The 15,193-nt window shown below is 24.3% G+C and overlaps 1 protein-coding gene across 3 annotated transcripts in view; it reads left to right on the top strand.

Moving 5' to 3' along the window:
- Positions 1–13,362, top strand: part of LOC100870357 (netrin-1) — a 212,313-nt gene extending 198,951 nt beyond the window's left edge. For all 3 annotated transcript variants that reach the window (XM_086908504.1, XM_086908503.1, XM_012491325.3), the window contains 3 exons: positions 4,862–4,930; positions 5,850–6,060; positions 7,201–13,362. In XM_086908504.1, coding sequence (XP_086764630.1) covers positions 4,862–4,930; positions 5,850–6,060; positions 7,201–7,345 — 425 coding nt within the window. In that variant the 3' untranslated portion in view covers positions 7,346–13,362. The remainder of the gene's footprint in view (positions 1–4,861; positions 4,931–5,849; positions 6,061–7,200) is intronic.
- Positions 13,363–15,193: the final 1,831 nt, after the last annotated feature.

Here is a 15,193-nt window from a genome sequence, read left to right as displayed (position 1 = left end):
ATTCGGTTGATACCGGATTGGCACGAGTTAATCGACACAAAGGACGTCTCGTTAGTCAGAATTAAACGGATTATGGTCCGAGGCCTGTGCCATCACGATCGATTCGTGGCAGCTACCCCGCATATCTAGTTTGCTTTCGATTCGTATTTCTCATTTCGTAATTCAGTTAATTGATTTGATGCTTAACGAACTATCTACGAAATCCTTTTGTTCATAGTGATTAAGTAACTGTTTACATTTTCCGTAAAAACGATTACGCGAATAAAAAAAAAATCGAAATAAAAATATCGATAAGGTAGAATATCAAATTGTCCGAGCGTCGATTATTGAAATTTCGGTTATTCAAATGACGGATATGTATACAATGTATTTAAATTAGCATGTATAACGATGTTTATACGCCTCAGAATACGTATACTGGAACAGTATCAGAAAGAATTTATTTTGTATAATTGTATTATTCATAATAAACATCCATATTTGAAAATTTTTAAATTTTTAAATTTTTTTATTGTTTCTCTCTCTTTTTGTTTTTGCCATTCATTTTTCACATTTTATCACTTGTTATCCAGTTAGTTTAGATAATCGACGTTCTGTTGTATCTTCATTTTTATCATATATCGATTTTTTTTTTAAAATTCGAATTAAGAAAAATTAAATATCGAATCCATCGCATTTTCTATCGATTTATAAAAATTTATACAAATAAATTTTCAATCCTTAGATACATAAGCAGCTTAATCCAGATCTTCTATAATTGAATATTTCATAATAATTTCTTTCGTGTAATCTTTCTTGTATTAATCTATTTAATTATCGTTAAAAGATTATTTAATAAAATTGTTCATCAATGATGTAATTTTGAATACTTTTGATACATTTAAAAATGTTAAATTTTAGAAAAATTTATGAAAAATGCTAGATGTCTTATGCAAATATTTAAAGTCTTAAAAATTCCTAATAAACTTCTATAGATCCCATTATTTGAAATTACTTACTCAAGAAATCTAATTTTCAAAAATGAGTACACAAATACTTGCATAAAATATAAAACGAAACGAAAAGTCACGTTTGCACGAAATATCAACATCTAATATCAACAAAAGAGATACAATGTCCTTTCTATTACATTGTTTGACGGTATTTGAAAATTTTTGAAATATCGTCAGACAAGTTCGACGATGGAACGTGACTGTGGTTCTGTACGGACGTAGAATTTTCATTATTTTTTAGCGGATAACGCGCGCCAACCCGTCTACCAACGGGGGCATCGATTGAATTTCAAACAAAATTCAAATTACGTTTAATTTGGTTAGCCAACGAACAAGCAAAAGCGAAGTGGAGCGAAACGCGTGTGTACTGGTTGCGTGCAGTTTGGATTCGTAGTTCGGGGGATTCGGTACGTTATACGGATTCTATTATCGACCTGCAGCCACGGTTCATTAAAACGACATAAAATTTACAAATGGAAATGTGCTTTTTGTGTTTCTTTCGATTCTTTCTATAAATATTCCATCTTTACTTATTTGTACTTTTAATAGATTTTTACTATCAATTCGTTTGATGCAACCATCGACTGATGAAGAAATAATGAATGAAGGAATATGTTAATTCCTCGACAATTCGTATTTTGTATTATCAATATTATAAGACGAATGAAATGGTTTATAAGAAATAAAATGGAAATAATACTTGGTTTATTTAAATGAAAAATACGCAAGATATGTAATTAATGTATTAAATTAATTTTTATAACTATGTGGAACTTTTCAAAACAGTTCTTAATATTCAACTGATTTGTTTGAAAATAAAAAGTTATTTTTAGAAAGGTATACAAGTAAATAATCAAAAAATATTTAATTTTATATTTCATTTTCAATTCGTTTTTTTTTTTTTTAATACACTTAAAAATTAGAAAGAAATTTCTATTTCAAAGATTTATATATAGAATTATTAGAAGAACTAAAATATATCGATACTTTTTGTTTACCATTATAAATGTTACATAAAATTCTTGAAAGCAACAAATTATTTCTAACTTATCCTTCTTGTTTAGATAAATCATTATAATTTTCATGTATTTTCTCGAATGAAAGAAAATATAATTTGGAATTATTTTAACATTATATGATGAATCAAGGATGTAAGATTAAAATGGCGTTGAGAAATCGAATACAAATTTTTTGAAGAAGCAAAGAAATTCACATATATGTTGGAAAATTATGTTGAGAAATAATATTCGAATGTATTTCTTTTAACAATAAAAAAGATAGTAATTTATTTATTGACAATTATTATAGTATGTTAAAAATATAAATATACTTACTATGTTTTGCAAAAAAGTTCTTTGCAAAATAATACAGATTTAAATATCCTTTTACTATAAAATTTTTTCTTTATTTCTTTGATATTCTCTAATAATTTTTAATTAAGAAAATTTTGGAATATGTGAAGAAAATAAAAATCAAATAGAATAAAATAGTAAGTGATATAAAATATTTTAATTGCAGTGATATAATGATAAGCTAAATTATCCAAATTATAATAATTTTTATCATGATATTACATTAAAAATGCAATTGTGCATTGCTTTATTGTTATTGTTATTAATGAAAAACAATAAATTTTTATGATTCTGAATAATATTTTTAACTGATCCAATTAATCACAATATTTTTTGCTATTGACAGTGTAGTTAGATAAAAAAATTCAAAAATAAAAAAACTCCTTTGTAATTTCATCCACGAAACAACAAAAATTTTGTTAATTATCGATTACATTTCTAATAATTTTTGTATTTTTTTTTTCTTTCTTAAAATTAATATTTCTTTCTTTGATGCATTCTAAAATATGTATTACGTATATGCCCTTGGTAAAGATTATTAATTATGGTCAGATTAAGAATAACTGGACATATTCCAGTTAAAATTAATTGCGCTACTCTGAGACACGGATATGTTGTACGCTGACCATGCTGTTTGAGATAATAGATGGATATTGCGGCTAGATAATAAATGGATAAACGTAACCACAGCTGTCACCGATAATGGACTGTATTAAGTGTTAGAGGAATAAGAAAACTGAAAGCTAACTTCTACTTAACCGAGTTTAACCGAAAAAAAAAAAAAATTAATGTTTTAATTAATATATTATATAATGAGTAAGGAATGAAATATTACGATCTTATAATTCAATTTTTGTTTAAACATTGTTAATATCTATTATTTTAATGAATTAATTTTTATAATATATTTAATGATGAAAGAAATAACGTATCCTAGAATTATATCAGAAATTAAGTGTATCATAATTTAATATCGTTTGCAATAATTATATACTTGTTAAATGAAAAATAAGTAAGATGTAAAATATGTAAATATATTATAATTTTGCAACAAATTTCAAAGGAATTATAGATTATGCTGCATCTATAATTATATCATATATTATATTTTATATTATAAAAAAGATATTAAAAATTTCGTTTGCTTCTTCACAAATAATTATTTGTTTTGAATATGTAATGTTATATAATTATGAATTTATATCATAATTATCAAAATACGTTAGATGTGATATTTCTAATTTGAAAAAAATTATATTTTAGAAATATTATAAGTGATAATAAATAAATTAATAGTCGATATTGACAGCCAATCATGAATTTAATGATTTGTAATACAGATACTCTTCCTCGATTCATACAATCATCTCTTTGTTTATATTTAAAAATTCTTTCTTTGTCTTTTTCACATTTCAAACTACACCATTCTCTCTTTACACAGGACCAAATATGGTCAACCGGTGGATTTTTCCGATAGACCTGATTTCTTTTATTTGTCGAGTCTTTCACAACTTTCACTTAAAATTACGCTACTATATTATAGAGTACTACTGCATAACGTATTGTGAGAACAAATTTTTTTTAAATCTGATACATAAATTGTTTACGTTAATATTATATGATAATTTTTGTAATAATGCAATGAAAATCTGCGTACGTCTCAAATTTAAGTCAATATGTACATTATAAAAAGAATTTTTTTTTTCATTTTCTCATTATGAAATTAATACTACAAATATCAGTAAATAACTTGAATTATTTTAATAGATTTTACATGGAGAAATTATCTGCATGAATGGAATATCTTAAGCTAATTTTTTTTAATTTTTGGATTCTGTGAACTATTGATTCTAAATTTTTCATTGTAATAAAATTAAATGCTTTTACAATACATGTCATATCGATTCAAAGTATTGTTCAAAGTATAGGATATATATAAAAAATTATGAAATTTGATCTTTTCATAATAATTGCATTATGTAGATCTCCTGTTTATAAGGGTGTATTTATTTCAAAATTGGTGAAAATCAAAAGATATAAAAGAATAGATATCAATTAACTTGATAATTATACATATTTTTTATTCATATCATGATATTTTTATATATCATAAAGGAAGAATGTATTAAAAAATGATATAATAAAAATATATAATATATAATAATTAAGCTTATAATCAAATATAAATATTGAAATTTAAAAAAGAAATATGTATAGGTATTTTCAGCAAAAGTATAAATTTAAAATTTTGTAATATATAAGATACTTTTTATCAAATCTTCAGGAACATAATAGTAGTAAGTAAAAATAAAAAAAAATGTTACGAAATTTTTGCTTTTTTATAGATGTATTGAACTATGTACTAGCATCAACTTTTTTTTAAAAAAGTTATAATAAATAATGATAATAATAATATAAACGATAAGATGAAAAATTGCAAGTGTAAATTTTTTCAGTTAAATAGAAAAAAACGAACTAAAAGTAGATTCTAATCTAATGTTTTATATTTTGTTACAGATCAATGTGGAAAATGTCGGGCCAGCACCAAAAGATTAAACCTAAACAAGTATTGCAAAAGAGATTATGGTAAGTACAAATTGAAAATAAATGCCATTATTAAAAAAAAATATATTCTATATAAATTGCATTTTACAAATTTAGATATTTTTTTTATAGACTTATTTTCGTAAAACTTTATAAAGTTTTGTTTAACGTCAAAAATATCGAAATATTAAATTTTGTTTTTTGCTATAATACAAATATTTTTATTTCTCTTAGTGATTAAAAGAAAGGAAATTTATTCCTAATCTTCTTAAATATTTAAATAATTAGTTCAAATATTGATAAAATTTTATATATTCTATATTATTTAAATAACAATACTTTTTAATTATAATTTTTTAATTATTCTACTAATTATTCTGTTATATTTAAATATCTATTTCTATATTATTTAAATAATATATGGAATGTTTCTGTTTAAATATTACTCTCTAACCTCCATTCATTGTTAGTTCTCGTTCATTAATATTAACATAATCATATCTTTAAGTCTCATCAATGAAATTAATAGAACTTATTATTATATCTATTACGCTTATTTTCGATTTATTTTCTATGCAATCAATAAAGCAAATAGCATTTCTCGACTTCTGGTCACAGAAGTGAAATGATAAATAGTACTACGTATGGCATGAAATAAATTTATTCGTTGCACCATAAAGGATACTGGTTTGTCAACATTCATAGACGAAGTAACCATAAATAGAACAACTCTTTCTATTTCCTTGTATATCGAAATAGGCAAAAAAAAGATAAAAAATAAGATTTAAATTATATCCTTTCGAACTACATTTGGAAATAAACGTAGCTGAAACGTAAAACGAGACTAATGAAACGTAATAAAAAGAAAAAAAAAAAAATTAAAAAAAAAAAGAGAAAAAAATATTTCAATTTTTGTATATTATAATTATTTTGATTTTCTTGATTTTTTTTTTTTATTTAGCTATTCTGGGCAGAATAACGGACAGGCACAAAAAGAACGATGGCTCCTCAGCTGGAACAAGCGTTTCCGGTTCAGTTTGGATACGCTTCACTTTGAATGTTGATTTCATATATAAAAAATCTCCAAATTCGAGGATTCGTCGTGGCGATGTGTTCCTCTACGTACATTCGGCTGATTTGGCCTGTAGATGCCCAAAAATCAAGCCAAATAGGTAAGTTATTCATTGTATAAATGTTGTAATGATTCTGATAAGATCTTTATTTTCTAAAATATCTTCATAATTCCACGAACAAAATATCGTGGAAAATAATAACACTACGCATAAATAAAATAGTTAAAAACAGCAATTAAAATTTAGAAAATTAGAATTAGATCTTATCTAATCATAATCTTCCTTTTTTCAAACTATTGATACTTGATAAAGAGGCATCATTTTTTATTAAAATAAATTTAATAAATTTCATCTAGATATACGAATGAAAAAACACAGATAATTTTGTAAAAAATCATTACATATCAGATTTTGACTATTATATATCAGACATTAATCAAATGTAATATAATATATAATATTAAAAAGAAACTTAAATATTTACATGTTTTATAATTAAGCATTTAAATTATCATATTACCGATTCCAATTTAAAAAGCTAACAGAAAAATTTATAAAAATAGAAATTATGTGTATAATATGTATATATATTTCTTAAATTTTTGTTTTCTGAATTTCTTCAACTCCATATTGATTTGAAAAAACAATCATGTTAGACGAAATTCTAACTTTTCGCTTCCATAAATCGTGACCAGAACCACGTGTCTTATCCGGTATTTGTTGGTCAACTTTTCCTCGATTTTCTTTGCTCTTTAGAACTTGAAACGAACGGTGAAAACAGCAATATTATCTTATACCTATACAACTTTTTTAACATCCGTATCATTGAAACTTAAAAGTGATATTTCGATAAGAATGTATTGCATACAGAGAATATCGTGACAATATGAATTCTTTTTACTTAATAATAATTCAATCGAGCTTATACATAGGCTGTTGATTCATAATTTTCATAATTACAATTTCGTCAAACCCAAAAAGACGAATATTATTACTTCGACGTGTTTGAAGAATTTCGAAAATTAAGATTAATTAAAATTTCAATTCTCGATAAAAAAAATATCTACTTTTAAAAAAAAGCAGAGTTTTCAAAAGTTTCGAATTATACGAGATTCGAATATATACGAAAATCTGTCAACATCAATCTTCTCAAAAATTACTTCGCATTGTCGTATTAATCTCGAAAGAGTTGAAGGATGATGAACGATGATGAACGATTAAAAAAATATCAATTTTCAGGTCGTATTTGATTCTTGGCCAAGAGAGCGACGGCGGAGGTCAAGGTGGGCTGACAGTGACGCAACGATCGATCGTGATCGAGTGGCGCGACGAGTGGCATCGTAGAATGCGACGTTTCCAGCGGAGGGCGAAATCGTGCCATTGAACTAATTCTCATCGCACCGAGGAAATTTAGACGAGGAGAAAGAGGGGGAGATGAAGCGAGCAGCAAGGAGAGAGAGAGAGAGAGAGAGAGAGAGGAATGGAGAAGAGAAGAGAGACAAGCAAGAGAGATAGAGAGAGAAAAAAAACAAGATAGAAGCTTAAAACTTTTGCCCGTATACGTATTTAGAAAAGGGTGCACATTCATTTTCAAAAAAACTGCCAATAGTTGTAACTATCGCATACCTAACTTCTCGCACGAAATATAAAAATACTCTCGACGACGTCCTAAGATTAATGATAAGTAAACGAAGAAACGGAATGAAATGTAGGTGAGAGATGCACGTATCGAAAATTGATTTCGTGTCTTTTTGTATTTTTCTGTTGTACAGATTGCTTTTTAATTTATTTATATAAGTCGAGAATTGAACATCTATATAGAAGAAAATTTATTTATTTTTTTTTCTTTTAATTGGAATATTCCATGATTTTTATTTTAATACATTGATTTCTTCGTCATGGTATATTGTGGTAAATACATTTGACGTAATTATAATAATTTTATACATCTTACTATTTTATCTTATCTTATTGTTTCGACATTTGTTTAAAATATCTATTTGCAATTACCAAAGTAAATGATTAAAATTCATTTCATATGTATCACAGAATTATTACGTTTAAAAAAATGTTTAAAAATAATATTTTCAGGAAATAATTAATTTATGAATTAATTTTCTATACCGCAAATCTTTTAATTATTCGAGCTACTGTTATTTTGTTGTTATATTCACATTAAAATTATTTTTACAAATTCTATAAATATAAAAATATATTTTTACTATATTTATTGAATTTATAAATTCAATTAATTTATATATATATATACACATTTCTGTGAACAAGATAATCATAAATTTAATAAATATAGTATAGTATTTTGAGTAAGATACATGTACATAGAATGATTTTCTAATATAAAATTTCAGTTAGTTTTAAATTTTTTATATTTCTTCTATATAGAAATTCGTATTTTTAAACAAACGTATTTATTATTTTTGTAAAAGATGTACCTATTATTTTTTAAAACAATAACATTTTTAATAGCGTGAATAATACAAAAAAAGAATACACAATAAAAAAAAAACTTATCGTACAATGTGTATTCCATTAAAAATTTCAATTTATTTTATAAAAATCTATCACAATAGGACGAAAAAAAAATAAATAAATAAATTTCTTTAGTTTTAAAAAAAAATTATGTAAAACGTCGTAAAACGAAAATTTCTCACCTGCATTTCATCGAACAAAAAATGCAATATGTTGTACTAAATTAGACTTAGCATTTATATCGACATATACATTTCCTATACATTTATAATTTATATGTATTTCCCTTTCTATTAATGCTATATTGTAAACCAAAAGAAACTAGGATTGTACTTTATCGTATGACGAAGGAAAAAAAAAATGTTACGTTTTGTAACTTAAATAATTCGTAAATTGATTTTTATATACATGTTTACGAATCTAATATTTTTCGTCCTCCTTGCTCAAAACACGCGAAACACTGTTATAAATAAGGATACACATCATTGTAATGATACGAATCGAATGTGCAGTATTGGATAAATAATTACAATTAGTTGTATCGCATATCAGTTGTATAATCATTACTATTCCGTACAAATGTAATTTTGTTATTGTATGATATCGACATGTATATTGCAAATGAGAAAAAAATATGCAATATTAACACTGGTAAATGGAAAAATAGCAATGCCATATATATATATATATATACACATATATTAGTGAATTCATAATGTTTTTCACTTTAATTTTGATTAGAGATTCAATTAAAGATTGATATTTTCAAAATCATAAAATTAATGTAATGTAAGTAAAAATGGACAAAATAGATAGGTATTCATTTCATACGATGATTAGGAAAAACTGTTATTCCAGTTAAAATTGCATTTAACTGTATGTTATAAGCATAACTTGTTTATCTGATTCTTAAAATATATGTAATTGTAATTCCTTAAATCAACATTTTTATTATTTCTAGTATATGTTTTTTTTTTATATAAATGAAAAATGAATGAAAAAAAAATTATATGCCATAAGGTGTATCTTCTATGATGTAAACAGATTATCATCAACAATCTTAATGCATTTAATATACGTATAATAGCAATATAAAAATTTATGTGTTACACATAAATTTGATGATTGAGAAAGATTATATACGTTTAATTTAATTGTATTAAATATTACAGATTCATTCACAATATTCAACAATTTATTTCTCTATTCACTGATCTTAAATAATTATTATGTATTAAATCATAAAAGAAAATTAAATGGATTATTTAGCACAATTAAAGTGCTATTATTATATGATATCCTTTATATTATATATCAAGACAATTTAATGATAATTATTTAAGATTGATTAATAACAAAATAAATTATAGAATATTTATCATAATAAACTTAAACATAAACTTAAGACATACATATCTTTCTCAGTTATTCAAGAAAATATTCAACAAGAATTCAGATAAACAAGGTTTTATTACATACATTCTTTTTTTTTTTTTTTTTTTTTTTGACAAATCGTATCGAGTTTTAAAATCCTGTATTATCATGTACATCAAGATCTTTGGGTTTACAAAATTGTTCCTGCAAATTTACAATAATCCATCTCTCTTATCGAAGTTGTACCATCAATTAGAGTAAGGTTTTACAGTGTTGTAAATGGTCTTTTCCTCCCCAGTATTTGGACTTCCCATTTTTCTCATGTACCTTCCTTCTTCCTTTTTTTCTTTTTTTTTTTTTTTTTAATTTATTTATTCTCCTCTCATTTGGTTATCACAAATCGATCACATTTATAAAGATATATACGCGTACGTTGAATGTAGATTTCCTTGTAAATTTTCTATATAAATTATTAAGATTCATTTCTAGTATATATTATTATTATTATTATTATTGTAGTAGTATTAGTATTAGTATTATATCGGTAGCAGTAGTAGATAATAATGGTAGTTAAAAATTATCGAAAAAAAAAAAAAAGTATAGAGGCTAAGCTCGAAATATGTCGAAATCGACTATTCATCAGGAACGACCGGTTACTACTTAATGCGAAGAAAAATTATCGTAACTGTCGTCATAAACTGTCGTCGAAATATCGCGATATTTAAATATTGACCCTATATTGTTGTCGTCATAAAAGCATTTGAGGACAAGGCATGGAGGGAAATGATATTTCACTTGATTTAACGTAATAATTTTAATAAGCTTTATCGTGAAGTTTCGTACAAAAAAAAAAGGAAAAAAAAAAAAAAAAAAAAAGAAAAAAGAATATCGGTGATGAGAAATGTCCTTCTACACTTCTTCTTGCATCACGCAAACAAATTGTGTTCTTCCGAATTTTACGACTTTTTGTCGCATGTAATATTCGTGTAAACGCATCGACAATAAAAAAAATTAAAAAAAATAAAAAAAAAAAAAAAAAAGAAAGAAAATAGCCCGACTATGAAAATTTTACAAATGAAATGGAGAACGTTATTGTTAAATGGAAACTAGTTGATGATAACATTGTCGTATACATTAAATAAATGATTCACGAATTAAATAAATAATTACGAAATAATAAGTTCCTAAACAGTCACGAATAACTACGTATGTCACATAGTTTTTTTTTTTTTTTTTCCGATACTATTTGATAATTTCTCTTATCATCGATCTATCTTAAATAATCATGAAATATTATATATCATTTGAACAGTATCTTGTTGTTGATCTTAAAACTAATTATTTCATTCATGTATATAAAAATATGATCGTAGAAGAGTAATATTTGTCCCATTCAATTTTTTAAATTAATTTTCTCATCTCCAATCACGATTCGAAATTGATGATGATTCGTCTTGTATACAATACATTTATTATTCTGACTGTGACTTAAATAATTTTGCTGAAAATTTTGTTTAAGTATTTTTCAAATAATTGCAATAATAATTCGATTCTATAAAATATTATGCAAAAAGTGTTTGTATAAACATTTTAACATTTTATTCTCATCATAATTTTCTATTTTCAAATTAGAATCTACACAATTTGTAACACGTATTTTCTTGGAGAGAAAAAAAAAAGAAGAGACATTATTTAACAAATTTATTTAAAAAATAAAAAACAATCACCATAAAACTAAGTTTTCATTTTATAACGTTCCGTATTGCAATAAAGTTCAACAGAAACTTATCCGTCTTATAAAAGGTACAATCGATCATTTTTTTTTAAATATCAAAAAAGAAAAACGAACATTCAAACTTCCAAACTTCTCTCTGTTAATCGCCATTAAAATTAACAAATGAAAAAAATGGAATGAAATCTCAATCGATTTCTTTTTAAAAAAGAATCTCGATTTACGAATATAATTTATTATTCCCCCCCGAAAGAAGGATGGTTAATTAAGCATCGTTTTTATATACCACGATCAACGATGTATCTATGTACTTACGATATTATAATGACGAGTATCGAACGCTGCGCGTGTTCATGTGATCGTAACAATGGGTTTACGGTTGGAAGAGAATCGACATACCTACAAGTGTATAGTTTAAATCTTAGTTTACGTGGCCTTTACACGAGTCTCGATATGTAGATACACCGTTTCTTTTACTCGCTTGAAATGCACTATTAATGTAAAACGCAAGAATTTCGCACACGAGAGAGAGAGAGAGAGAGAGAGAGAGAGAGAGAGAGAGAGAGAGAGAGAGAGAGAGAGAGAGAGAGCGTGAAAACGTTTTTGTTCATTTTCCTCATGATTATTATTTTAATAAGGCTGAATAAGTATGTACGAAAAAAAGGATCATCTTCCTAGATTTGAAATATTAAATACATATACATATATATATATATATAAAAAAGAAGAAATCACTCAAGTAAAAATTAAAAAGTAATAAACCGTTGCGCGACAGATGAATTTTTGTAAGAGAGGATTCATGCTTTAATTATTCATATATAATTTCACTGTTTATTCGCGAAATTAATCTATACTTCGAAGATTCACTGTCTCCGTCATCTATGCTATAATTACGTGTATAAAATGTACCAACGTGAAATAGCTTTAGTATAAGTAAAGAATAATATATCAGCTATTCGCAAAAATTAGTAACATTTGAATGTTAGAGAGAGGAACACGTATAGATACAATTAAGAGGAAGATTGATCGATCGATGTGGCTTGTTATGGAGTCGTATGTTTTTGCGAACATACGAACGTTCAATTCCGTTCTAAAAAATAATTTGAACGCGTCTTCTGACGTTTACACACGATTTTGAAATTTAGAATGAATTACTTTAATGCTTCTTTGCATTATACTATGCAGGAAATTATTTCACATTTCATTTAATCATAATTCGACGAGGAAAAATATATATAAATTATTTTCATTGAATTTCTTTTATATAAATATGCAATATCGATTGGTGAAAATTTGTTCTTGTTGTTAATAAAGAGGAATAATATCGAACAAGCAATTAATATAATATATTTGTAAGGCAGACTGCAAGATATTAATAGTTAAAAAAGAACTAACGATTCATTCGGTGTCATATACATACATTAAACAAAGTAGTAGTTTACAAGTATAGAAGTAAGATGAATCTTAGTTACGTTGTTCAATTTCCTTCGAGCGTGTTGAATGCAGCAACTGCACCGTTTTAGTTAAGAATTTATAACGCGCGAGAGACAGCATTGTAGATGAAAGGATTACACCGATTACAAGGTCCGACATTTTACGAAATTTTTGACCAGTTGTATATCGTAGAATATACACGATATTACAGTAAGTGTGCTATTTATACCTCTACATTATTAATCGATTATTGTTGTACCACGATTACGATTTAGATTCGATTAAATTATTAAGTGTACCGTTGTGTATTGTGGTGTAATAAATGTGATTAGTTGTATGAATAATAAATACAATGCATCATAAGGAAGATAGATTTATTGCATTCATTTATTTCTTTCTAGTCTTTTATATAGTATATATAAATAGCAATGCTTGAATTAAAGTATCCGAATAAATCCGAGTAAATTTTTTTAATTTAGATTTGAATATAGAACTCGATCAAGATTTCATATATAAATAAATTTATTTAAATTTTATCTCATCATTGTTTAATTTAAATTCAACTATATTCAATATAAAAACTTTATATTTAAAAAAATCAGAAAAAAAAATTCGAATTGAGATTTAAATTCTGGATATTCTAATACTCATACTCATATTCAATAGAATCAAAATTCAACTTAGAATAATTACTTTAAATATTCAAATTCCAATATTTCATTATACTATTTGAATTGAGCAATAAGAGTTCTAATATAAAAATACGTAATAGTACTTTTAAAATATAATAACTTCTTGTTTTTTAATAATATTTAATAATATCATAATTAATTTAATATTGTGATTAAATATAAAAAAATATAGAATTTAGGCTACTCTCATATGATTACACGGAAAAAAAGATATGATAAAAATTAGGAATTCAGCACCATCTTATTTCAAATAAAACAAATTCAGATAAAGAAAATAGGAAAAGGATAAAAAAAGAATAAGAGTTATCTTTTGAGTACAAAATATTTTTTTTAAAAATACTCAAGAGATGGTTCTGATTGTTAATTCTTATTCTTTATTTTTCTTTGAAGAAATATTTTTCATATACATAAGATGGCGCTGAATGTAAATTCTCATTTTATCTTTAAACTTTTAAAAATATTTAAAAGATGACACTGATCGTTAATTCTTAACTTATTTTATTTTTAAAAAAATATCTTTTATATTCAAGAGATGACGCCGATTCAATTTTTATTCTATCTTTGTTATTTTTTAAATATCTAATATTTTATTATCTTTTTATTATTTTCTTTATTTAACTTGTTTAAAAATTTTAATATTAACAAATGATTTTAATGAAAATAATTCTTTAATACATATGAAGATATTTATATAAATAGATATCGAAACAAGACGATTTTTCTATATATTGCAAATAATTTTCAAATGAATGTTATGTTGAATGAATGTTAATGAAAGTTACATGGAAATTGGTGGAAATCATACCGATAAAATATATTTTGCTTCAATAATCAGAAAGTTAATAAATAATAGATTATGAATTTTAAATTTCATTATATGTTTTAAAAATCGAGAAATTACTGTAAATTTGAGATTGATTCTATCTATTGTCCCATCTTCTTTTACATAAAAATTTATTACACAGGATTAAAATCAAGAATAAATTGTTATTAATTTCTGAAACAAATCAAACAAATAAAATTAAAATTTCATAAGATATAATTATTTGTTAATTGAATTGAAGACATCACATTTTCTTGAAAAATATAATGACGCTTTTAAAGAATAAAAAAATCTGAAACAAACTTATTTAGAGGATTAGTTTAGGATTAATATAATAATTAATATAATTAATTTAATAATTTAAAAAAATTATAATACTATAATCTGGAATAATATAAAAAAAAAATATGTTTGATAATCAAACATTCATTATTGATTTTAAAAAAATTTAATAAAAACAATTGAAATTAATATTAAAAATTCATGAATATTAAAAAATTTGAAAACATTCTATCAATTATAAAGATGAAAATTCATATCATAACTATATTTTCTATAATAAGCATAAAATGTGATAAAGAATGTTAAAAAAGAAATTAAAAGATTATTAAATAAAAATATTTTCCATTTGAACTCAAACAAATTGTGAATGAAATAATCATTTTGTATTACAACACTATATGATAT

The sequence above is a fragment of the Apis florea genome, unplaced genomic scaffold (assembly GCF_048593485.1).
Source record: "Apis florea isolate Af1SG1 unplaced genomic scaffold, ASM4859348v1 contig_3078_pilon, whole genome shotgun sequence".
NCBI classification, from domain to species: domain Eukaryota; kingdom Metazoa; phylum Arthropoda; class Insecta; order Hymenoptera; family Apidae; genus Apis; species Apis florea.
The sequence above is the reverse complement of the archived record's forward strand: the minus strand, read 5'-3'. Positions and strand labels throughout refer to the sequence as shown.